General features: G+C 31.3%; 1 protein-coding gene across 3 annotated transcripts in view; it reads right to left on the minus strand.

Annotated features, from left to right (window-relative positions):
• Positions 1 to 1,466: 1,466 nt before the first annotated feature.
• LOC129984502 (uncharacterized) overlaps positions 1,467 to 27,831 on the minus strand; it is a 61,357-nt gene continuing 34,992 nt past the window's right edge. Inside the window, exons 3-10 of one of the 3 annotated variants that reach the window (XM_056094393.1) lie at positions 27,197 to 27,346; positions 26,371 to 26,553; positions 24,858 to 25,099; positions 15,406 to 15,456; positions 12,765 to 12,973; positions 11,075 to 11,230; positions 8,599 to 8,800; positions 1,467 to 4,171 (exon numbers count right to left, since the gene is read on the minus strand). In XM_056094393.1, the coding sequence (XP_055950368.1) occupies positions 8,617 to 8,800; positions 11,075 to 11,230; positions 12,765 to 12,973; positions 15,406 to 15,456; positions 24,858 to 25,099; positions 26,371 to 26,553; positions 27,197 to 27,346 (1,175 nt within the window). In that variant the 3' untranslated portion in view covers positions 1,467 to 4,171; positions 8,599 to 8,616. Of the gene's footprint in view, positions 4,172 to 8,598; positions 8,801 to 11,074; positions 11,231 to 12,764; positions 12,974 to 15,405; positions 15,457 to 24,857; positions 25,103 to 26,370; positions 26,554 to 27,196; positions 27,347 to 27,831 lie in introns of all 3 variants that reach the window. The other 2 variants (XM_056094392.1, XM_056094394.1) reach the window with 2 other exon arrangements.

A 27,831-nucleotide genomic window follows, 5' to 3' on the forward strand; every position in this document is an offset into this window, starting at 1 on the left:
ATTTTATTTTAATTTAAAAGTACTTCAGAATAAATCCGAAAGATCGGTTAATTAACAATGTTTAATTTCAAATGCATCAAACACTAAGAAAATAAACAGAATAGTTTGAAATATTCGGTCGAAAATATGTTAAGCCTAACCCCGTTAGCGTGGGAAAAAATACTGAAACCTTACTCATTTGACGATGGGAAATAAAGATTTTTGGCGGGAAAGTTAGTTTTTAATTCATAAAAAAATTAACCAATAAATAACCGGAAAAAATAGTAGACTATGTCCTATTCCAGACTATCTAGACTCCTTGCTAAATTTTATCCAAATCCGTTCAGCCATTCTGGCGTGATTGACTAACAAACATCCATCCATCTATTTCTCATTTATAATAGTAGTATAGATGTTTTCCAAAGATATTTTGCTTATCTATTGACTGTATTCTCCGAAGATGTCTTGTTAGTCTATTGACTATGCTCGTCAAATACGTTTTCTTAGTTTATTGATTATGTTTGTCAAATATATTTTATTTGTATGTTGATTATATTTGCCAATGATGTCATGTTAGTATATTGAATATGTTCATCGATGATATACAATTGAACCTAAAATTGGCCAATGACATGCAGTTAAGCCGAATTTTTACCAATGGTACTAATAGGTACTTATATACAGGGTGTTCATTAATTATTGTCGAGGTTTCCGTACCTCATAACTTTCGAATAAAAAATATTACGGAAAAACCGACTACGTATTCGTAAATTACAACTCAAAGAATTTTATTAATGATATTAAAGTGTAAAGCTTGCACAATTTGCACTTTGTAGGCATTCAGTTGAAGGCGATTATGTATTCGTAAATTACAACTCAAAGAATTATGACTACGTAAATTACAACTCAAAGAATTATGAATACGTAAATTACAACTCAAAGACGTAAATTACAACTCAAAGAATTATGAATACGTAAATTACAACTCAAAGAATTATATATTCGTAAATTACAACTCAAAGAATTATATATTCGTAAATTACAACTCAAAGAATTATGAATACGTAAATTACAACTCAAAGAATTATGAATACGTAAATTACAACTCAAAGAATTATATATTCGTAAATTACAACTCAAAGAATTATGTATTCGTAAAGTACAACTCAAAGAATCGCCTTCAGCTGAATACCTACAAAGTGCAAATTGTGCAAGCTTTACACTTTAATATCATTAATAAAATTCTTTGAGTTGTAATTTACGAATACGTAATCGGTTTTTGAGTAATATTTTTTATTCGAAAGTTATGAGGTACGGAAACCCCAACATTAATTAATGAACACCCTGTATAATACCGAGATTTAGGTACTTGTCTATTAATAGAAGTACCTAAATCTTAATCGAAAAGTCATGGTTCTAGATTTTAAATGAAGTTAATTTGATGCTTTATATTTAGAAAACTAATTACAGAAAGAAAAGGCAGGTAATTGAACATAAAGTAAATTTATTTCATAAATTTCAATACATTTTTAATTTCATTCTTGGAAATAATACTCTTTGTTTCTCTCCATCTATTTCTTCTCATGCAGTAAGTGGTTTCTCTCAGTGTAACTCCTGTACATTTAATATTAATTGATAATAGAACAACATGTTTATATTAATGCATGTTTCTCTCAACAGATACACAAGAAATACACAACACTCATACATGATACAAAATGGGGGATATGCACATTGAACAGAAGCAGAATACGTGAAGATGTTCACCATTTCTTTGCGAAGAGGACAGATATATGTGTTTTTTTAGTAACATTTAAAAAAGGAATTTATTCATTTCTTTTGAACTTTTAGAAGAATCGAAAATCGAGTGTTTTTAACATTAAGTAGGAAATATAGGAAATTCCAGAATTGGTTCCCATATTTCCTTTGAAAAATACATTGCTTTTCGTTTTTAGAAGATTTTCAGTACATTCTTTAGTTTACCTGATCCACAAAATGCATCGCAAGTCACAAAAACGTGGTTATAACATACGAAACAGGTGCACAATCATCAAATCTATGTTTATTATTGGTGCCAGTATTGACACGCTTCCAGTCAAACAGAGTAGACATATCATTCAAAATTAACATTTTATAAAATGAAAAATAATTTAAAAAAAAGTTTAATTATCTAAAAACTTTTCTGGATATCATAAGAAATGAGAATTAATCAAAAAAGTTGTGAATGCAGAAAATGAAAAACTGCTCACAGGACATCCTGCGCAATCGAGTCTTTCATTTTACTGATATATAAAAAAAAAATCGTTTTTGCGATTGCATACAAACCAAAACTGTGTTCAGAAAGTAAACATATTTTTTACGTGCAAGTAAGTATGCATACTCTACATGTTGCGCCTATGCGCCAGTAGAGCATCGATTATCACAGATGACAGCTTCTTAGAACGTGGTAGATAGACATACCGCTTACAATATATGCATTAGTGAATCTATTTGCCATAAAAGTATCTTCCCTTTTCTTCATTTTTTTACAAGAGAAGTGTGCAATTGTGACATTGCATGGAGTGACCATATTGCATGGGCTTTGTTTTATGCCATTGAGGTTTTGCTTGAGCCTCATATGCCATTACATGCAGTGACTTTATCAAATGACAATGTGAGATTGTATGAGTCTCATCGTATTCAATGAGGCTTCATGTATATCTTATCATACGCCATTACATGCAGTGACTTTATCAAATGACAATGTGAGATTGCATGAGTCTCATCGTATTCAATGAGGCTTCATGTATATCTTATCATACGCCAAATCATGAAGTGACCTCATGAAATGGCATTGCATGAATTTTATCGTCAGCCAATGAGGCTTTACATATATTTTCGCCATATGCCATTTCAAGAAATAACCTTATGACCAAACAATGTGACACTGCATGAGCTTTATTGTGTACCATTGTGGCTTTGCATAGATTTTATCATGCACCATTGTATGTAGTGACTTTATGGCGTGACTCTGTATGAACCACATCAAGTGTCAATGCAGCTTTGCATGCATCATTTCATATAAGATTGCATTAAGTGACCTTATCACGTGATAATAGGACACTTTATGAATTTAATTATCACGTGATAATGTGATCTTGCGTGCGTGCATTATCAAGCGACAATTTGACATTATACAAACCTCATCGTGTGACATTGCGAAAAGTGAAATCATCGTGTAACGGTGTGACGCAGCCTGTTGCTTAAACTTCAATGCCTCTATATTACATTTTCTAAAGAATATTCTGAAATTTATACGGATTATATGGCTGTCATTCTCTTCTTATATAGAAATGGTAACATATCAGTATTCAATTGCATCCAAGAAATGCACAAACAGAGTTTTAAATAGCTCAAATTAATGTTATATATTACCGACAGAGATATTATTACCTATCTATTAAAATTTAGTTGAAAGTTACGGAAATATATATCTGGAATCAATAAATTCTTAAACAAGTGTAATCTAAACTATAGATATTTTAAAGTAATAAATATTTTCAAACGACAACAACAAGTAAACAAACAACAAGCTATATTTTTGTTCACAAAGTTTTTAACATGTATTATCGAATTATCCTTAAAAGCTGAATGAAACGTCAGACTGAAATCATAGTTGGAAAATACTAAATTAGAATATTCATAAAATGTGTTCAAATCTCAAACATAAGCGTAACATTCAAAATTTTCAATCTTTTGACTATCAAAATATATTTAGATTTCGTTTTGCATAAAAATTATTAATTGACGGAATAGCAGGAAAGCAGGATGCAATCCTTTTTTTTTTTTTTAACCAGGAAAAATTGTGCTTCTTTATACTTTAAAAAGATCCTATTCTAGCAGGAATTGGTTACTGAGTGATGGAATGTTTTATAAAAATTGGTATTGAAAAAAGAAAGACAACAATTTAATCGGTAATACTCTGTGTGCAAACAAAACTACATAAAAACACGTACACATTGAATAAACCATTCATGTATTTCGATTAATCTTGTCTTAATCGGATCGAACTGGTTACAGTTGGTGAAATTGTCTTCCAGTTGCTCTTGGAATTAATACACAGAACAGTTAGAGACGTTGTGAGTAAAATATAGGATGCACAGTTATACGAAAAAGCCCATCGCACGCTGAAAGAAGCATGGGGGGGACACACCTGAAAGAGAGGGGGGAAAAAAGGTTAATTTTTCACTAGAATGTGAAATTAAAACATGTAAGTGCAGAGTATCGTAGAGAAAAAAAAAGCTATAGATATAAAGACATTAAGCTACTTTTTCGTTAGCGGAACCAGAATTGTCACCAAGGTGAAATTTTGGCGTTATTCCGTTTTGGTACAAACATTCATAAGAAAGCTGTTCTTATGAACTATCATAAAATTGGGTTTACATTCGGCTAGTTTTAAGATGGCTAGTTGGCAGCGCATGCGTAGAAAGACTAAAAAATGCTGTTTGGTTCATGGCAAGTACTTGTCCTGACTGGACAACAACATGCTGCTGCATTGTTGTTGTTTTTTTCCTTACTGCGCATGCGTTTGTAAAATTTGGCGGGTTTTTTTTTTTTTTTTTGCTGTGAAAAAATGTATCACTCATCATAGATAAATTCCGACATTTTTTGCTCTTTGTTCTTTTTGATGCAAAGGTTGTGCTCTTTTTTTAAAATTTTGTTTGCCATTTTTTAAATTTTCCAAATTTAGGTATGCTGACCTTTTTTAATTATTTTGCTATGTTTCTTTGTGTAAATATCCATTTTAATACGCTATGAAGTGAAAAAGAAAAATTTAGGGACGCCAAAACGGCAAGCATGGAATGCCTAAATCTATCTTATGAAACTGTAGCAAACATAAATCAGTCCCTTTCCGCGCATGAGTTGACTAACTGGCAGTCTTATAACTGGCCGAGTGTAAACCCATCTTTAGGATTCATTAAGAAAGTCTTAAGAATAATAATTAGTTTCGCAACAAACGTGCCACAATCGTGTCAAGCGTTTGAAAACAGATTAGATAACTGCCATCTCAATGAACACAAAAATTGCATTAAAGGTTTAAAATGCAATGAAAATTGCCAGATTTTGAAAGAAAATGTTCAAAAAAGCCACTTTGGGGGGATAGGCATTATTCTTAATTCTGATCTGATTTGGCCACCAAGACTAAAAAAAATCAAATGTAAATGTTTAATGCATATAAGAAATAAGGTAAGAAATGATCATTTCTGCCAAATAATTCTGTTTTTCTTAGTTATGAATGGGTGTGCTTATCATTCATTTGCCCATGTTTTAAACTGCTTTAAAGATATTTGCCATTTTAGGACTATTGCTTTTTTTTCCTTACAATGATTTGAACAAGAAAACTGGGAATGAGATATAATGTTGGTGACTTTAATGCTAATTACTTAACATAACACCAAACTATTTCTTATTTACATCAATACACTTTAAAGTAAACATCAAGTAATATTTCGGTACCTATGTATTAACCGATTAAGCCAGAAAATAACTGCCAAAAAATAGCCAAAGTTGTCATGCTAGTTTATTAAATAAGTTCGCCAATGCCATGATGTTCGCCAATGGCATGTGTTTAATAAACGAGTACCAAATATTTTAAGAAAATAACAAAGAAAATATTAAAAAAATGCTCATAGAAAAGTTTTGTCATAGATGGCTTTGTTAAAAGCTATCTTCCATCATCAACAAGGATATCAGGAAAATTTCCGAATAGGTTTTTTTTCCCCGATAGTTTAGAGGACTACAGAAATACAGTTTTGTTGCATATATTCGAGATTATAAGATATCATATTCCAAGTCAGATTTCACTCATCATAAATCAAACTAAATTTTTTTCTATCAATTTCAATCAAGAAAGAAACATTTTGAATTTTTCTGTCATAGCTTGGTACAATGAAAAGAGGCAGCATTGTAAAATGTGAATTTGGTTATTATGAATTTATTCAATAAAAGAAGACCTTATGGGCTTTCATGGAAAAACGCAGACAAAATTTTTTTTAGTTGAAAAAGATTAATTTAATTAGGTATGAACATTTATCTTATGTTGCTTGTTATAATATGGATTTAAAAAAATCCCAATTTTTAAGGACCAGGACAGCATTATTATGGAAAAACCTTGGCATGTTAATTTGGAAAGCTATTAATATCTTTAATAGCTTAATAAACGTATTCTGAAACCCTTTGTTATTTTATTAGTATACTTAGTTATAAAAGCTTTAACTCGGAAATATAACTCGATCATTCACCTTTCTTCTCATCAAGGAAAAAATAAATAATTAAACAGTTACAGTTAGGAAATTGGATGTTTATGAGTGCAATGAACTTCTGTAATCCCTTTCATTACGAAAAACTGGCAAGAGAGAGAAAATATTATCTTTTCCTTGCCAGCTTATTATGATAATTAAAGCAAAAAGAAAAAAGTTAATCATTAGCTAGGAAGATTAGAAAAAAAATTTAATTGCAAATGGAAGACTGAAAAAGAATTATTTAAAATTCATAACTCGCTTTCGAGATTCTTAGAGAAGAATTATCAATATTAAAACTTAAGTACAACGAACGTTGAAAATGACCTTTTTAAAAGATTTAAGCTTTAATTAATAAATTACTAGAAATTGTCCAGAGGTATATATATATAACCAATAAAAAGTAAAAAATAGAACCAAAAGTAAAAAAAGAATCCGGCCTGAAGACTTTCTCAAGGGTCAACTTCAGGCTGGGATTCAAAACAAGGGATTTTTTCTTTAAGGAGTCTGACTTTTTGTCCAACAATATTGACCCCTCGTGACCCGAAAATCCCCTGAAAATGAGGCCTAAGAGATACACCATTTTTTATAGAAATAAAACAAAAATTACATAAAAATACCACCAATTTAAGCGAAAATTGCTATAACGTTATATAAACTATAAAAGAACACTCACAACTTATTATTAAAACAAAAAAGGAAAGAAAATACCAGTAGCAGGTCAAACATCTACCAAATAAAGTGTTCCATCGTGTTCCCCGCATTTTAAAACTGTTCCTGCTTAGAAATGCCAAGTCATTCAAAATAATAAATAATTGGAAGGTCTCAGCGCCATCTATTGAGGTAGTTAATATGTAACGGAAAGTCTATTTTTATTTGTGTCAAATGATTAGAAGCGAATCATCCCTTTTTTATTAAAATTTCAATATTGCAGTAGTTTCTGGAAAATTCATTAGTCGTTAAGTTTTTAATGAGATTATTTGTTGCTTCAATATAGGAAATTTTGTAATTACAAACTCTTCTAATCATGTTAAATTGTGAGAAAATTAAATGTGAACTCTTTGTTTGTTTTTTGTTTTTGTTTTTGTTTTAACTCTAAAATCTTTATTTCAAAACTAGAAAATCATTTCTTGCTAAAATAGAAAGATAATAGATCAATTTGCGTTTTTACAATAATTTTAAAAAATTATTCAAATCTTAAATTAATTCTTACTTAAATTTTCTATTTTACTTGGCATTAATTTGTAATAATTCATATGTTCTTAGAAGATTTTAATTGTTTGCAAGCATTAAAAGTTGATTTTATCTATCATTTGAAAACTTTGTTTATAATTTCAATAATAAAATCTTGTGTTTTAAGTTACCTTCTATTGTAAAAATGTACCTTCTATTGTAAGTCCTTCTATTTCGAGGACTTTCTTTTAGTAAATAAAAATCTTTTATTCTAATGTGCCTTTTATATCGAGAGTTTCAATCAAAAACATACTCTAATCATATTATAAGTCTTTAAAATATGCATGGTATCACATTAAAACACTTATTTAATTCATTTATCTTTAAAAATACATTTGAAATAATATCAGATATTTAAAGAATTTAAAATGCAAAACCTTATAATAAAAAGAAAAGATGAAGTTTCAAATATTTTATAAAATTACATCATAGCAGCTGTATTAAAAAAATTACTACAGTCATTTGACCAGAGCTTATGATTCAATTTATGTTTACTTGATTGTAATAAAAATCTGCATTCTAACATTTTTTTTTTTTTTTTTGCAATTAACTATTAATTTTTGTACATATATTTTTGTATTCTGTAGCTAATGCTTATTATTTTTAGCGGCATCAATGTGCCCCAAATGTCATGAGGATTTTACCACTTATCACATTTTAATTGATTGCCCATGTTTTGATTCCTCCCGTTTACACCTTTTTAAGTCATCGTCATTAAGTCACAAGTTAATAAGTTTAGTCATCGTCATTAAGTCATAAGTTTCGTCATTAAGTTAAATTTGGTGAGAATTTCACTTAAAACAAACCCAAACATTTTTTTTTAAACCAGACTTTTATACTTGTATTTAGTACTTTTTAACTTCCGTTCATATTTGACATTTTAAATCGATTCATTGAAACGCTTTTTTCGCATCAGTGCTTCATTTAAATTTATTAACATTGTACATTCTTGCACTTTTATTTTGTGCACTTTTATATCGATACCTTTTCCTTTTATATTTTAATATGTGTTTTTTTATAGTTTTCTCTATGATTTTACGATTTGATTGGCGCAGTATGGCCAAACATGGCTCTTTTGCCAAAAAAACCAACCAACCAACAAGCTTACCATTTTTTTTTAAGATTTTTAGGCTGATCTGCGCATTTTGGCTTCCGGCTCGTCTTCTTCAGCCATTAGATTGGCCAGCCCATACAGTCTGGCCACATCTTCTGGAGATGCATACGCTTCGGGGACCTGCACGACGTGCCCCCATTTTCCGAAATCTGCTTCGGTGTCATCATCGTTCGAAAAACGGCCCAAATCCCTATTCCTACAAAAAGAAAGAGAGCAATATAAAAATCACATAGTTAGGAATGCTCACCTTGAATTTTACTTTTTCGTATACGTAGTTTAGAGAACGTATAGTAATTGTCAAAAAATTCCTAACTCCGCATTTTGACAAATCTACACGTTTTAGACCTTCCTGAGTTCGAAATGTCCGTCCGTCAGTCTGTCTGTGACAAAAGTTACTCAAAAGTGATTTGACTAGATGAATAAAATTTGGTTTACCATCTTTATGCCAAATTTGTATCAAATTTTGAGCAAAATCCGCTGAGAAAAAGTCTGTCTGTCCGTTTATTCGAATATAATTTAACACGATAATTACAAAACGAAGAGAACTAAATAGACAAAATTCGATACAGAGAACAAACATCTATAGTTTAGACAGCTTTCAAATTTTGTGCCAAATCCAAATACGGATTGATTTTCTGTCGGTTTGTACTTTTAAAAACATATAAACGTGATAAATCTAAGTCGCACAAACTTTAATGTATCAAATTTGGTATAGGATTTTGTGACTACGGGTGTAGTTTTATCTTAAATTTTCATTTCAATCAGTTGAAAAAAAAAAACGCTTTTGATACAGAAATTCTATTATCGTATATTATTAACTGCATGGCAGAGATTAATCGCCAAATGACTTGCCAATGATGATAAGATAGTTTCAATAAAAATGCTAAATTAACGCCAAAACTTAATACTTCGTAACTATTGTACGCCAATGTCATGCTCTGTCATGACAAGTTCATTAGAGAGTATGCGAGAAAGTTTTGGGGAGACTACTCAAACTGGTTTCCTCTTATTGTTTAGAAAAATATAGATGGAAAGCAGCTACATGGAACAGTGATTCCAAATGTTATCTTTCTTTGCTTTTCTGTTTTTAATTTGCGTTTTGAAAAAATTTGATGGGTTAGAGATCATGATTTTAGCATGATCTGGATGAAAGTGGTCAATGAATGAATAGTTTTAATTAATTAATTGGAATACTATAGGAGGAATTAATTATTTAACTTGGATTTAATTTGAAATAAAGAAATAATAATATTTTTGAAAAATTTATAGTTTTTTTCTCTTTATTTTTATTTATTTAATTAGTTTTGCTGTCAAATTATAGCTTGAGCTGATAAAAAAATAAGAAAGAGAAAATATAAAGATAAGAGAGAAGTCAAAGATTCCAAAATTACATGGGATTAAAGATACTTGAGTGTTCTCGTAACATCTTCGTTAAATTTCGAAGAAGGGGTGACAGTGATTTCGCTGTAAAGTCTTGATTTTCAGGATTATGAGCTGAGGATGCACTTCTGACAAGTAGTTGCAAATCGCAACTACTTCCAGGTATTGGATTTTACTCTATTTTATGCTGCATAGCTATCTTTTGAGATTACAGTAGACTCCCGATTATCCGCGGGCGGGTTATCCGCGCCTGCCGCACAAGGTTTTTTTTTTTTTTTTTTTTTTTTGCTTCCAAGCAAAGAGAAAATGCTTCCAAAGCAAGAAGCAAACACAAATAACTGATTTCTTCAAAAAGGTGTAGTTTTACAGTTATGCTTTTGTAATTACATAATACATTACAGTATTAAAACAGTACATATGTATTAATTTTTCTGTGTATCCTTGACGCCTCTCGTAAGTACAAAGCACACTTCTGTTTTCATTAACAAAATGCATTTTAGGTAAGTTTTGAGTGATATACTAAAGTATTAAGCGTTAGTTAAACATTTCCTGCTGTTTATTTTACGTTTTATTGTACATAAAACGATTTTTCAAAGTTGGAATGACTGTTTTCTCTTTTGCTATACCCGTTTTTAGCTTTTTTCGGATTATCCGCGATTTTTGTTATCCGCGGCGGCCGCGCCATCCAATTCCGCGGATAATCGGGAGTGTACAGCACTTTATAATTCTAAGCGATAAACATTTTTTCAGAATTATAATATTGAATTATATTATAGTATTACAACATTTATTATAAATAACAACTGGTTTTATTTCAACAGTCTATGTGCCTATTTGCAAGAGTTTTATTTGTATACCGATTTTAGAAATATTCTATTTAGATAAAGATCTATTATTCAGGAAAGCCTCGCATTTTAAGTTATTCGATGAACCCAAAGGTGCTTCCGCTTCAGTATTGGAGAAATTTGGATGTTAAGTCTAGCTCGGATCAAGTGAGTGTAGTTCAAAATGTCAAGCGTTATTCCAGAATAAATATCATGAGATTTCAAAGCAACAAACTAATCTAGCCAAGCCGAATGGTCCTGGTCACCTGTTTCGGAAGCTGGATCGTTTCTTGTAGCCGGGTATGTATCGGTAGTCGACGGGGTAGAAGTAAGGGGCTGATCTTCTGGACACTCTGAAAACGGATGGAACAGTGTGTCGGTTCAGCCAGCTCTGAATCGCTTCCTTCTCCTCATCCCGGGATCTGGAAAACGAACTGATATCAGTACGAACGCCCTGAATTTTTGGCTTGGATAAATGAATTTCTATTTTCAACTATCTCTACTAATAATAAAGATGAATGTGTGTGTGAGTGTGTTGGCGCTTTACAGACCAGACCGTTAGATGTACAGTTACCACATTTGGCATATATACACCTTAGAGTGTGGGAATGAACATCTCGGTGAGATTTTTAAAAATTTTCAATTCGAATTTTAAATAATTAAAAATTAGGTTGGAATTTGGCTTTTTTTCCCCGTGATAATTTTCAAAAATATTCTTATATAAATATGTTTTTGAATAGTTACAAAATTTTAAAAACTGTCTTTTTTTATTATTTTAATTTAATAATTGTGAAACATTTTCTTAAATTTCGGCAATTTTTTTTTTAATCTTTTTTTTTTTTTTTTTTTTTGCTCAGTTTTCAGCAATAGATTACATTATTCCAGAGAATTCAAATCGTTTTCATTTTTACGTCATATATTTAATCGCTTGATTTTTTTTTCCATTCCTGAAAGCTAAGGAATAAGGATCTTATTTAATTTCTGTGTAGTTTACTGGATAAATAAATTGTGGTTTTAATACTACAAAAGTTGAAGATAGATGAACCCTGCTTTAACCATCCTTTAATTAATATAAGCAAGTGCAATTTCAGCATTTCCTAATCGAAAATGTCATTTTAGGGATGAATGGCGTAGCAATGGAGAGACAAGGGAGGGGAGGTATAAATGTCTATGGGAAAAATTAGCGTGTAAATACAAATTTTAAAAAAAATTAAATCATATGAAAGGAGGGGAGAAACTTTCACGTTCCGGATTCCATGTATCCAATCAAAGCCGCTGATATCAATCGGATGTGAAAAAAAAAATTTAATTACTCCTCTGAGTTCGATTTTATTTTCTCCTTACTCTAGAGATGTATTCTCAGGTTCGAAACGTTTTATAATCGGTGGCGCGTTGTTATGCGCGAGAATAGAACCTGGGACCTTGTGGTTCGAAGCCCAGTAACATGACCACGATACAAAAGCAATTGATCGGGTAGCGTAGCTGTTAACTGGCTTATAAGCTTTCACCACAAATCTGAACATGTGTGAACAATGAACAAATATTGAGATAAAAATAAAAACATTAAAAATTGTTGAAAATAACCGTTATCGCTTGTCCAACAGCGCCAAGAACAGTTAACGCTATGTAGAATACTTTGTGAAAGTAAATTTGGTGTCAAAGGCAGAACACACTACAGCTGCATTTTGTTATTAAGTTTGAACGTAGTATAAAATCAGTCACTCTATTTTTTTTATGTTCTCATACATTTCAAAATTAATGAATAATGGATTCCTTAATCTTTAAAAAATGAGATATTCATTACTGGAGAAAGGGGGGGGGAGAAATCGGTCAACTTATTTTGAGTGCAGGGAGTGTAATTCTTTTAGAGTAGTGCTTTTATTTTGCAAATACACTGTTTATTATAAAGCATTTGATATAAACATAGGAAACCAGAAAAGAAATGAAATCACTTACCCGTACTGAGCAAGGTCCGAATATCTGGCATTGGGGGGGAGTAGCATCAGACTGTCGATGTCTTCCATGGTTTCTCCGTCCAGAGCGTCGCTGTTTTCATCCATGTCGTTGTTGGCGGACAAAATGCCGTTGTCGCGGTGTTGAAACACGTAAGGGTAACGGAATTCTGGAGCTGGTGTTTCTGGATAGCCCGAGAATCGGCCGGGAACCTTTAAAAAATGATAGAATTTGTTACTTTTTAATTATTACTTTAATTCATGTAATGGATGAAGGAAGGGGGAAATTATTTCCTAAAGCAAATAATTGAATGTTCGTTTTTTTTATTAAATCTCTGCTAATAATAAAGGACAATGTGTGTGTTTCTTGGAGTGCTATACGCGCTACGGGCCAGAATGCTACCAAATGATGATTAAATGATACCTGATGCTACCAAATTTGATACATATATACTTTAGACGGTGAATTATGAATCTCAGAGTGACTCTTTGGACGACTACAAGAAACATTACAGCTCAAAAATAATTTTTAAACAAACGCAATTTTTTTAAAAAAAATTTGTTTTTATGGCATTAATTTAATAATCATGTAAATGTTTCCTGAAGTTTGATAATTTTTAAATTTTTTTGCCTTACCTTTAATAATAGTTACATTGCTACTTGAAGTTCAAACTGCTTTCATTGTTTCTCTAAAGTTCGTATTTTTATTCCAATTTTCGAAAATTAAGAGGGACGATTTTAACATCTATTAATTACAGAAATTTAAAAAAGGAATCAGAAAATGAAATTACAGTTAACGTGAAAGTTAGACGATAGATGAATAGAGCAATTACATTTTTTTTAAACGCTATGATGTCATGATACTTGATTGTATTAAGATGGTTTGTATACACAATAAATAATATAGGTGTTAGCCTATTAAATCAATGTAGCTTTAATTTCTGTCACAACTTGATGCTTAAAAATATTTTCTTGAGAGATTAGGAAATTATGCATAAGAGATTTAAATAAAAATAAACGCAAAATTCTTTGGGAGCTAGTAGATCCTAAAGGTGACTAGTTGATGATAAAGAAAGAGAATCCCTGGTCAATTTAGACAATTTTATGATTCAAATCTGAACTAAAATGTTCTGCCAGTTTTTTTTAATAACAAGTTCTGTAGTTACTTGCAAGATATAATGTTTATAAAAATGCATGTATGTGATAACGGGTGGAGCATTTTGCAGCCCAAGATACTATTTTTAATGAAATTGTCAAATTAATTTAACATTTTAAACTTAAAATTATGTTAATAATCTACTTTAGGATATTTTTCTCATTTTTGTACGATCAGGATCTCTTTATTTACTCACTCTATTATTTACGAAGGCATCCGGTGCTGTAATAGCAAAGTGAACGCAATGAAACAAACAGGAACCTGACCAATTACATTGATAAAATGTTAATAATATGCCATAATCATATGTTAATAATATATCAAAGAATTTAATTATAATATACTTTCAAAATTTATTTATTAGGCTACTAGACTTATAATAAATAGTTTTGATCCATATAAGCTACTTTCAGTCTAGAGGTCCTGGGTAGAAACCTAATCGGAAACCGCCGTTTTATGTTATAATACTCTTATGAACAGTGTGTTCTATTTTCAAATAATAATAATAAATTATATTGATAGACCATTCTTGGTGTTTAAAACAGTTTTAAAAAATGGGATAATACCTGCCACTTATATATTATATATATTTATTAACAGGATGTTCATGTTCCCAACTAATTTGTTTAACTTGTTAACTGGAAATTAAACCACTCATAGATATTATCAACTATGTGTGTTATATTTTTCTAAAATGAAAAGAAATTATGAGTAGTATGTTTTGTACATGGTCTCCGGTAGCAACTATTTTTTTTCTCTAAAATGCCTGAGAAATTCTCCTTTAAAGTGCAAAAAATAATAAGAAAAAATATATTTAAATATAAGACAAATCTGTTTTATATAATACTAAAGCTTTCAGGAAAAATTCCAGAAATAATAATTTTTTTTTAGAATAGTATAAAATGTCTTAATTGTGCTGAAAATAGTCAGTAAAACTAATATCTTCTCCAGTGACTATTGTCCTTGATTTCATATTGATACAAACACCAGCAAATAGAATCATTCTCTTTTCGAGAATTTGATGAGGTTACTTTTAATATATAATAGAATGTGCAATATATAATATGTGCATGTGTACATTATTTTCTAAATGCTATGACTATTTTCGTCTACAGCATCTACTTTCTATATGCTATACAGTTTAAATTTCAAAATTATGTACATCTAACTGTAACAAATATGCATTTATGTTACATCTACTTTCTTTATCAATATTATAAAATATCAGATCCAGTGCCAGATCTGCATTTATGTTGTTTCTATTTTCTTTATCAGCATTACAAAATATCACTATACGTGCATCTATGCATGCCCAATCTAGATCTACTATATGTATCTGTCATATGATATCGTTCATCTAAGCTTTTCAAATCTACATCTACTTTTTTATTTACAATATGGCACATAAAATAACGTGCATCTAAGAATAGTAACTCTACATCTGCTCTCTATCTACTTTTACTTTATCATAAATTTCAAAATTACGTACATGTCGCTTAGCTACGGTCTGTGACCGACCTCCAAAGATATGTGGAGTCATCTGAAAAATACATACAATTGGACTAATTGGAACAACCATTTCTAAATTTTTAAATTTTTAAAATGAAAGTTTCGTTTATATTACATTATGCATTTTTTTCTTTCAGATTTCATTTTGGGACTTTAGTGAGAATTAGAAAACTATGCAGTACTGATAATTTGCATGTATGACACACAACCTGTAAATGAAATACCTTAGATATTGCATGTAGAGATCAAGGATCTAATGATCAGTGAATCAAAGTTGCAAGAAACGGATCGTCCGTATCAAAATACATTTACATTTACATACATTACAAAAATTTGCATGTATGGCACACATCCTGTAAATGAAGCAACTTAGACATTGCATATAGAGATCAAGGATCTAATGATCAGTGAATCAAAGTAGCAAGAAACGGATCGTCCGTATCAAAATACATTTACATTTACATACATTACAAAAATTTGCATGTATGGCCCATAACCTGTAAATGAAACAACTTAGACATTGCATGTAGAGATCAAGGATCTAATGATCAGTCGATCAAAGTAGCAGGAAACGGATCGTCCGTATCAAAATACATTTACATTTACATACATTACAAAAATTTGTATGTATGACGCACAACCTGTAAATGAAACAACTTAGACATTGCATGTAGAGATCAAGGATCTAATGATCATTCGATCAAAGTAGCAAGAAACGGATCGTCCGTATCAAAATACATTTACATACATTACAAAAATTTGTATGTATGACGCACAACCTGTAAATGAAACACCTTAGACATTGCATGTAGAGATCAAGGATCTAATGATCAGTCGATCAAAGTAGCAGGAAACGGATCGTCCGTATCAAAATACATTTATATTTACATACATTACAAAAATTTGTATGTATGACGCACAACCTGTAAACGAAACAACTTAGACATTGCATGTAGAGATCAAGGATTTAATGATCAGTGAATCAAAGTAGACATTACTTTGCAAGAAATGGATCGTCCGCATCAAAATACATTTACATACATTACAAAAATTTGAATATATGATGCACAACCTGTAAATGAAACACCTTTGACATTGCACGTAGAGATCAAGGATCTAATGATCAGTCGATCAAAGCAGCAAGAAAGGATCGTATCAAAATACATTTACATTTACATATATTACAAAAATTTGCATGTATGACTCACAACCTGTAAATGAACCACCTTAGACATTCTACGTAGAGATCAAGGATCTAATGATCAGTCGATCAAAGTAGCAAGCAACGGATAGTCCGTATCAAAAGACATAGAAATTTTGTCGGTGTTGTTGATCACCAATTTGCTTGTAGCAATCCATTTCGATGCCCAGGTGATTTGACTTGAAGATTTTATTAGGACAACTCAAGAAGGCAACAATCATTGAAAAGTCAGTAAACATTTCCAAAGATTTAACGTTGACGTAAATTGAGAAGGAATTACAGAAGGAACAATTGGTCATGTACGGATGAACCGATGAGATAAGAAGTACAGCATGGAGACAATGATGATGAAGAGCCAGAAGAGAAACAACCATCAACCCTTGAAACTCTACAAGTCCTTCGACCCTTAGGAAGGTAAATAAGATCCTATGGCATGCACATTAACATTATTCATATGAAAGATTTATTCAAAAAAAAAATATTGATAATCCAGTAGTCTCAATGACATTTCAAGAAATATTTTTAAAAATAGAAATGCGTATGAATATTTTCTATCTAGTACATTATATCGATTTTTCTGTTTTTAATTCTAATCAATAGTAAGAATGATGTTGTATGATCTTTTTTTCATGGCATCCTTAAATTCATCCAGAATTACATTATTTTTAAGGCATTTTGTATTTGCATGTGTAACGATCATTCGGATGTCATTTTATCTCTACAAGTGACGCCCACCGCAATAGATTTCAATGAAATATTGGAAAAATATCATACGACTGCAATTCAACAATTCAAAACTAAAATTTAATTTTAAAAAAAAGTGAAGTTCAATTCATAATGAAATTTTAATGAAAATAATAATTAAAATATTTAATTATAATTTAAACTTAAAATATTTAAACTTTAAGCATGTATATATATATATATATATATATATATATATATATATATATATATATATATATATATATATATATATATATATATATATATATATATATATATATATATATATATATATATATATATATATATATATATATATATTACTTCTTATGATAATCTGCGCCCATTAAATGAAAATTGTTTATGTATTTAAAATGTCTTCTACTTCAAAGTTTTCTTTGCTAGCTGTATTAATTAATTTAGTTCATGAATGATATGTTAATATTCCGTACTTTTCTTGAAAAGATAAATACGATGATATATGATCATAAATTTATTGAACGATATATGATTTTATATACATACAAATACAAATTTGATTTACATTTATTTGAAATACATTTATGATTATATATTATTATATGCATCATATTACACTTAATATTATGTTTACAGCACACTCCCCATTATCCGCGGAATTGGGTGGCGTGGCCGCCGCGGATAACAAAAATCGCGGATAGTCCGAAAAAAGCTAAAAACGGGTATAGCAAAAGAGAAAACAGTCATTCCAATTTTGAAAAATCGTTTTATGTACAATAAAACGTAAAATAAACAGCAGGAAATGTTTAACTAACGCTTAATATTTTAGTATATCACTCAAAACTAACCTAAAATGCATTTTGTTCATGAAAACAGAAAAGTGCTTTGTACTTACGAGAGGCGTTAAGGATACACAGAAAAATTAATACATATGTACTGTTTTAATACTGTAATGTATTATGTAATTACAAAAGCATAACTGTAAAACTGCACCCTTTTGAAAAAATCAGTCAAAAAAAAAAAAAAAAAACTTTGTGCGGCAGGCGCGGATAACCCGCCCGCGGATAATCGGGAGTCTACTGTATATCAATTACAATAAAAATATTATAATTACAAACATCAAATTTATATATATATATATATATATATATATATATATATATATATATATATATATAATGTATAAAACACTCATTAAACCATTAAAAATATATAATTATTAAATTCTCTCACGATTGATATAATTAAACTCTATTAATTTATGCGCATTGATGGCTAAATCTATACAGTTTTGTCCATCAAGGAACACAATCTTATTGGAACATCGCCAAATATTCTTCAAAAATCTCGTTTAACTCTTCAGTCCCTCCTCAATCGGCCTTGGATAATACACCCGATTCACCCTTTCGTCCAGAACCAAATATCCAGCTACCAACGACCTTCAGCGCTTCGTCATATTGCCAAAATTTCGCAGATTGCCCTTCAAAAGCACAGGTAGCGACCTTCACGGGTCCTCCCGCGACCTTCAGGATCCCGTTGACCTCCGATCCCAGGGCCCTTGGGTACCGCCAACACGTAAGGAGGTCGATGCTTGCCCAAAGTTCCCTCAACCTAAAACGAGGTCTCACGCAGGCACTGGCAGAAGATACAGGATGAAATGTGGGTCAGGGTAGTGCGATCAACTTCCGGGCAGGAGAGGAGAGTGAACAATTCTAAGAGGGGAGGTCCAATGCAAAAATAGAATGAAATGGAAATTGATATTATTGGATGTGTATGATACTTTTTATTTTAATTCGTTTTTTTTAGTCTCTTTTTATATGAATTCGAGAATATCAAATGTGAACTTTTTGTTATTTCGTAGAAATGCAAATTAAGAATACCATAGACTTATAAAATTAAAATTATTATTTTTATGATTATGCCACTTCGTGATTCATATTGCAACTATATTTGATAAATTTAATAACTCGAACATTCAGTTAAATTAATAATTGGCATATGGCATTTGAACTAAAATTTCTCTTTAAGTTAGACCAATTAAAGTAATCCAGAATTGTAATCATTTCTAGGAATTAATAAATTTCCTGCATTGTACTCAAATTAAGAATGCAGTAGACTTATCAAGCATTGTATATCATATTATGGATTATTCTTTTGGAATTTTCGTCAAGATTATATTTCATCGCTCCCATGTATGTCCTATATTGCAATTATGCACATCTGATAATTTTAACATTTTATTGTTAAGTGAAGTCCATGATTAAGAAGAAACGTTTGAATTAAAATGTGTTTCTTTAAATACCAGATAATAAGGAAAAATATCACAAATAATTCAAAAAAATTCATTTTTTTTTCTGCTCTGTAATTTTTTTAGATAAGTAAAATGTATATTAGCACCCTTAGATAAGATAGATTGATTGAGGAGACATCTATGAGCGAAAAAAATTATTAAACCCATTTAAATAATATTTTTAAAAAATCTTTTTCCCTTTTTAATGTACCTATACATTAAAATGTCCAATTGAAGTAAATCTAAGCAAGAGAACACCATCATTTTTTCTTAAACGCCTGATAGGCAGATAGTTGAGCTGTTAGCTTGAACGTGTTAAAGTTTTTGTTTTGTTTTGTTTTGTTTTCTGCTTAAATATTTTTTTTTTCTTTTTTTGTGGAAATTGATTATTTCCTTCACACAGACAGATAATAAATATAACAAAGAAAACGCATTTCAAAGCATTTACCAATATTTTTTGTCTGTAAACATAAATTTTAATTTTTTAAAAACATTTTCACTAAACGCTTGTGATTTAAATCATTAGTCACCGCGGTGGCCTGGTAGTAAGGTCTTGGCTCGTGAGCCGTTAGGTTCGAGACCCGATTCCACCGAAGAACCGTCGTGTACGGGGATCTGTTGCACGCTAAATCCGTCAGGCCAAACGTCCTACCGCTGGTGTGGTGTGACGTGGAGAGGGAGGATCAGGTGTCGTCCTCGTCATCTGATCGCGGTTCAAAATGACGAGGTCCATCCCTAAATAGCCCTAGTGTTGCTTTACAACCGGACGTTAATATAACTAAACAAACAAGCAAATCAAATCATCAGTCTGTATAAATGACACTTTTTTTGTTATTTCTTAGATGTAATAAAGAAAGTGTAATTTAATTAGATAGAGGATGATAGAGATTGTAGTGTGAATCACAGGCGAGTCAAGCAGCCAGTGTGTTGTATACAGTACAAGTTAGCATATGGCTATTGGCATAGATATCTTAAATTCTATGGCAAATATGACAAGACTCCCCTAAATATACTTTATATCGAAATATTTTTAAAGCGTGTGTTGAAGAATAATTTCTTATTAAAGCCATCGATGAAGTTCTTTTAAATTGTTTTCAGATCAGCCTGTAATTCAGCTAACACTTTATATACACTAATACACTAAGGACAGTACATGAGACATTTATACAAATATAAACAAACAGATCATTTTTACAAGTATCATTTACAAAAAAAAAATTACTGTTTGGAATGGAAAATATTGTTTTAAAATTCATTTTTAAGACATCTTTAAAAATTAATTTAAATTAATAAAGTAGCAAAGCAAATGTCATTGGTCTGCTACTTTAGGGACATTCTGATTTTTATATCTTTTATTTTTCCAAAATATGAGCATATTTGATTTAAAAAATTAAAATTGAAAGAAAAAGAAATGCTTTGCGTTTCCCTTCATCTCTCTCGAGATAATTTCTCATATCAAAATGTCACTAGCGTTTATTGATATAAGGCAGTAATTCAGATATTTATAATAATATATTCAGCATTTTCTGTAAAATAAATTCCTATTTATTAAAGCATAGGAATGGGTTTTTTTCTTGCATGAAATTAAGGTGACCAATTAAGGCTATAGAGCATCACTGTATTTTGTGTTTTTTGGTCCTCTAGGTGATTGTAATAAACAAATTTAGAGAAAGACAGGAATGTAATGAATTTATTCCTACTGCCTATCTTCAGATACGAAAACTCACCAATAAACTTTATTTATACTGAAATAAGAGTGAGATAATCTTTTCTCTTGATGATGTCCCTCAAAAGGAGCAGATAATTATTTTTCCCTTATAAGGAGCAGATAATTATGTAATGTATTGAAACATTATATAACTTTCGAATCATAACGTATTATAAAAGAAAACTGAATAATAAAACTGTAACAAAATAGCTCAAAAGAGATTGCCTTACAAACGGAGAAGTTCTTTTTTTTTGCTTCCTGCTTATCACCCCTTTGCAGAATAAAGTCATCTAAAACTGATAAGAAGAGGTAAGTTTTTTACGAGCGATATGTTTTTTACTTCTCTCATACTAAGACTATATATACAAAGAGAAAGTACTATAATAATAATAAAAACATTCGATCTCGAGATTTTGGCGAATCTCCACGCTTCAGTTCTCCTTTCATCCGAAAAAAACACCTTTAGAATTTTTCCTATCTTTTGTGAATACAGCGATTTTTAAAAAAAATGAACGCACAGATTAATGAAATTTAAATAGATCATATTATCAGAATTAGGAATATAAAATAACGAAACATTAAGAAAATAAATGTAATCGTTTCAAATAATCAGCCGAAAAATCTTAAGCCTAGCTTCATGACTGTTGGGAAAAAAAACTGAAGCCGTACTCATTTGGCGGTGAAAAGATTTTTTTTTGGCGGGAAAGTTAGTTTTTAATTAATAATTAAAATTCTAATTAAAAATTCAGAAAAAGGGCTATCCTATCTTTTAAGTTAGATGAAAGTGCACACGGTGTACAAATTTGATTAAAATCGGTTAAGTAGTTTAGGAGTCCATCGCGGACAAACAACGTGACACGTAATTTATATATATATTAAGATTTACAAATTAAACAGAAATTATTTGCTGATTTATCTATTACAGTAATAATAAATTTTTCTTTAAATTTTTTTACTAGGTACATCAACGATTTAACAACAGTCTAGCCATGCATGCGCTATGATTCCTAAATTAAGAAATATAACAGTTTGATAAAAAAAATTCTAGATTAGTGTGAAATTTTGAAAAAGTAAAGGAGCCAAATATACGTATTTTAGTTTCTTTATTACACAATAAAAATAACACAAAACTCGCCATATTTTACAAGGTTATAAAAACTGCAGGGAAAGTACTATCGCTGCTTTGTTAAAACCACTACAGTCAAAACAACCTGTTTTTGTGTGATCCTTTTGTATGCGATTTTATTTTTGTGCGATTTATTTTGAGCCAGTTTTTAAAAGTCCTATATGAATTCCAACAATGCCTAGGATTATTACACTGTTGAAATGTTTTCAACGGTGTAATAATCCTAGTCAGTGCACATTTACACTATTACTATGTGTATGGTATATAATGCCTGTACATATCACATAAACTAATTCCAATATTCCAAAATAAAATGAATAATAAATTCCAAAAATAAATCAACTCTAATATCTTCAAGTGATTTTGAAAAAGTGTATCACGAAAAGATGTGCGGTTTGGATTACGACTAGTAAATGTGCATTTTGAAAATTTCTCCTTTTTAAAATGAGAAATTAATTTTTTTTTCAAAAAAGTTTCCATGTTTAATTTAATTATTTATTTTATTTGGAAAGCACTTTCTCATTATTTCGTAAGCCCACAGATTTTGTAAGTGAAACTTTTTTTATGCGGTCCCCTTTTATCGTGTAAAGAACAAAAAACAAAAATAATATGTTGTAAAAAATTCATTTGTTATATCTATTTATAAAGTTTCAGAATATTTTTTTGCGCGATTTCTTACACAGTTCCTATCTACGTCACAAAAACAGATTTGACTGTATATCCCAAAATATGTATTTATCCAAAATATGTATAAATACATATTTATTCCAAAATATGCATTAGGGTGTCCCAAAAGTTTCTTTCTCATCTCGTTTTTAAAGCGGTTTGTCACTGGAGACAAAGCCTGGATTTTATATGAAAATGTGCATAGAAAACGCTCTTGGTGTAAGGACAATAGGCCTTCAACTGTCGCAAATCCGGAACTACACCCCAAAAAAGTTCTTTTGTTCATTTGGCGGGATTAGAAAGGCGTAATTTTCTACGAGCTCCTTCCTCTAGGTGACATAATAAATTCTAAGAAATGTTGTCATCAACTGGATCAATTGAAAACTGCTATACCATAATAATAATAATAAAACGGCCAGTATTAATGGACCGACAAGGCCTTGTTTTTTATCATGGCAACGCGAGATCACATATTGTACTAGTCGTAAAAGAAACTCTTACAGCTTGATTGGGATGTTTTACCGCATCCTACATACTCTCCAGATCTCGCTCCATCTGATTATTACTTTTTTCTGTCCTTAAAAAAACTCTTTTCATTATAAGTGCTTTAAATCCGTCATCGAAATAAAAGCGCACCTCGAGGATTATTTCTTCAGAATATTTTTTTTTTTTTTTTTTTTTTTTTTGCGATTTCTTTTACACAGTTCCTATCTATGGCACAAAAACAGATTTGACTGTATATCCCAAAATATGTATTTATCCAAAATATGTAGAGGCCTTGTTTTTCATCATGACAACGCGAGACCACATATTGCATTTGTCGTAAGAAAAACGCTCTTATAATTTGATTGGGATGTTTTATTGCATCCTACATACTCTCCAGTTCTCGCTCCATCTGATTATTACTTCTTTCTGTCCTTAAAAAACTCTTTTCATTATAAGTGCTTTAAATCCGTCATCGAAATAAAAGCGCACCTCGAGGATTATTTCTTCAGAATATTTTTTTTTGCGATTTCTTTTACACAGTTCCTATCTATGGCACAAAAACAGATTTGACTGTATATCCCAAAATATGTATTTATCCAAAATATGTAGAGGCCTTGTTTTTCATCATGACAACGCGAGACCACATATTGCATTTGTCGTAAGAAAAACGCTCTTATAATTTGATTGGGATGTTTTATTGCATCCTGCATACTCTCCAGATCTCGCTCCATCCAATTATTACTTTTTTCTGTCCTTAAAAAATTCTCTTCGCTATAAGCGCTTTAAATTCATCAGCGAAATAAAAGCGCACCTCGAGGATTATTTCTTTTCCTAAACATAACAATTTTGGAAAGAAGGCATAATGAAGCTTCTTGAGAGAAGGAAGAAGGTAATAGAGCAAAAGGGTTCTTATATAACAAAATAAATAATGTCTTAAGCAGTAAATATTGTGTATTCATTTCATATTAGAAATAGGAAAGAAACTCATAGGGCACCCTAATATTTATCCAAAATATATATTTAGGAGTTGCGATTGCAATCATTTCAGATGTCAAGGCAAAGAAAATCTTTCCAAAACACATTTCGTAAATAATCTGATTTAAGTCATAAGTTTCAATTCAGCAACGTATAACATTTCAACCAATAAATTTGAAAATTAGAGAGTATAGTCTTGATAGACGCAGAATGGTTTCTGCAATGGTATCTGTAATCAAATTGAAATGTGATATCAAAATTATTGTCCCTCTTACTTGCTGGTCTTCATCATAGAATCGTTCGTTTCCGAAGAGGTTGAGAAGGTCTTCCATGTCCACCTGCCTCTTGAGCCTCATGGACCTCCTGGGCATGCGGATACCCCTCTTCTGAATCATCTGCCCCAGGGAGCTCCTGAGGCTGCGTTTCTGGAGGGGCAGGCCATGGTGATTGATGAGCTGTCTCTTGCGACGGTACAGGTCCTCCTGGTCATACAGGCTGTTGCTGAAGTCTTCCGAAGCTGCTGATATGAAAGATAAGACATATAAGTTTCTGTTTTGAGATGCAAACTTGCTAAAAAATATTAAAAATCATCCATGAAGGTAACACAGATAAAAAACTGAATGGCCGGGTCGCCGCTACAGTAACAAAGGTGGGAACTATGGTTGAGTCCAAAGAGCCTTCACTGGCCACTATACAACCCTTCCCACAGGAAGTACGTCCCATCATCGATGGGAAGAGCCTAACCTCCACTTTTTCATATACTCTCCAGGGTAGTGAGAACCAACCACCATGCTGGTAGCTTCTCATCCTCAATTACGAGGTGCCCTCGAGGGACAATCCATGAAAGTAAAGAGAAAACTCGACAACAATTTCTTGTATTGTTGCAAAACATTATTCAGATGATATTTATATCATTCATTATGCCATTCATAATCGCAGCACCAACCTAAATTGTTAGATGATAAATATAATGTGATGTTTTATTGTGTAGTGGATGCCCTCTGCGCTTTATGCAGGATCAGTGTGAGCTATGAATATTTAATTGCAAAATAAATTGCGTTAGAAAGAGGTAATAAATTCTTATGTTGTCATCAAGTGAATTATGTGCCCTAATTAACCACGTCTCTGAGTTTTTGCTTTGCTATCAAATTTATTATTCACTATTAAAATAAATGAAATTATTCACTACTTAAAATGAATGATCATGTCTCAAAATTATGTAAGACAGTGACTATAAGATATAGAAACAAAAAGTCTTCTGTAACTCATAGAACTACAAAAATTATTAATGCTTGATATGATACCTATATCTTGCAAGAGTGTATATTTGCAAGAGTTTAAGGTGTGAATAGATGGTAGTTGTTGTATTCTGATTCAGTTCCTGTAACTCAGTGCAAGACTCCCGATACTCGCTATCTTTTAGCACTGGGTAACTACTCTTGACCTGCTTTAAGATACAAGATGGTCTGAAAGACGGCACCGTAGCGAAGCTTAAAACGGGCACTGTGGTGAACGCAAATAGTCTCCACTACGTCTACCCACGCCTCTAGGCCCCCTCCTACACACAGAGTTATGACCCGTCGACAGACTGCGGGTTACTTGACCCCACACCATTTTTGTAAGGAAGCAAGTTTCCCCACCCATATTTAAGACACTCCTTTGTAAGATTCGATATAAATTTTCACCAACTGAAAGCAGAAATTACTTGTGATAATTTCGATGAGGTATTTTCTTTCATGAAAAAGGATGTACAAGATTGCAATGTGTGTGATGTCCAAATGTACTTACGCATGGTTTTCATCGCCTGCGAGTTGGCCAGATACTGCATAGCACTGGGGGAGACCGGAAGGGTGTTGTACCAGTTCTCTGCTCCAGAACCCATCATCATATCATTCGGCTGGTCTTCTGGTGCTGGGGCCCGTTTTTCGTCTTTCGAATCTTTTGCCTCGTCGTTTGATGAGTGCTCATCATCTGAAATCAAAAAGGGGAGAGAAGAATTTATTAACTGGCGATTAAGTAATAAGGGTTGCAATTTTTCTTTCTAAAAAAGTCTTTATTATATATATATGTGTGTGTGTGTGTGTGTGTGTGTGTGTGTGTGTGTGTGTGTGTGTGTGTGTGTGTGTGAGTGTGTAATGATATCTCTAAATCTAATTTAAATCTTAATAAATTTTCTCATTCTTATCTTAATTTAACCCATATTAACTTCATTCTAAAGGGATCTCTTTTTTCCTGATCCAATTCCATCTTTTTTTTTATTTAATTAATGCTACAGAAGCACTGCAAAAATGCTTAAATCAGCTGTTCTCACGCTCCCAGTGAAGGGATAAAAATCTGTCAATCTAAACAAATTCTTTTAAAAGATCCCTATAATTCCCTTGCCTAAATCGACACGTGTAAAGAAATCCCTATCAGAATCTCATGGTATATAATGACCGAGGAAAAATATCGCTTTCTCTTTTACACTCTTCTGCTCTTGTATCGCTTATCTAAGATATCTTAGTAATATCGAAAAACATCGTGGAAGTATCGCATAATATCTAATGCTGGTGGGGAAGAGATAAAGTATCTGTACCAGCCATAAGGAAAAGGTAAGATGTCCACGCTTTCTTACCTTGCGCACCAGCGGTCTTCTTGTCCGGTAAGACGGAAGCACTGCTGTCGTCCTCTTCGCCGTTCTCGGACATACCCATGAGGTCGTCCACCAGACCGTTTGGCTTGTTCTGTTGGTTGCCGAACATTATCTCCTCCTGCGATCGTTTTTCTGCTCGGAAAAATGAGATCTGTTATTAAGATGTCATTTGAAAAAACAACAACAAAAAAAAAAACGAGAGAATTCTGGATTTTGAGAAATTATTTGAGATTTTGTTCAAAAGAAAGTGCGTGGATTCTTGTCAGATTCAATAACAGCTTCCGTCAAAATTTATAATTCTGAATTATCGATATTTAATTGAAAATAAGTTGTAAACAGCCGAATTATTCAAAGAATGGATTGGAACAATTACATATGATCTTCTACTTTGAAAAAAAAAAGAGAAAGGATATTTAAATGCGAAATATTGTATTCATCAATATATCAATCACAAAATAGCAGGGGAGAAACCAGAATTCAGAATTAAAAAGCCTTTTCAAAATTATTTCATGAAAGTTTGCTTTAATTTTGTAATTTTTATTAATTACCACAACATTTAAAGTTATTTTATTAAAGCACATCAAGATACTAAATCCTTTTAAAAGTTTCTAATATAT

This window comes from Argiope bruennichi, chromosome 9 (assembly GCF_947563725.1).
Source record: "Argiope bruennichi chromosome 9, qqArgBrue1.1, whole genome shotgun sequence".
In the NCBI taxonomy this organism is placed as follows: domain Eukaryota; kingdom Metazoa; phylum Arthropoda; class Arachnida; order Araneae; family Araneidae; genus Argiope; species Argiope bruennichi.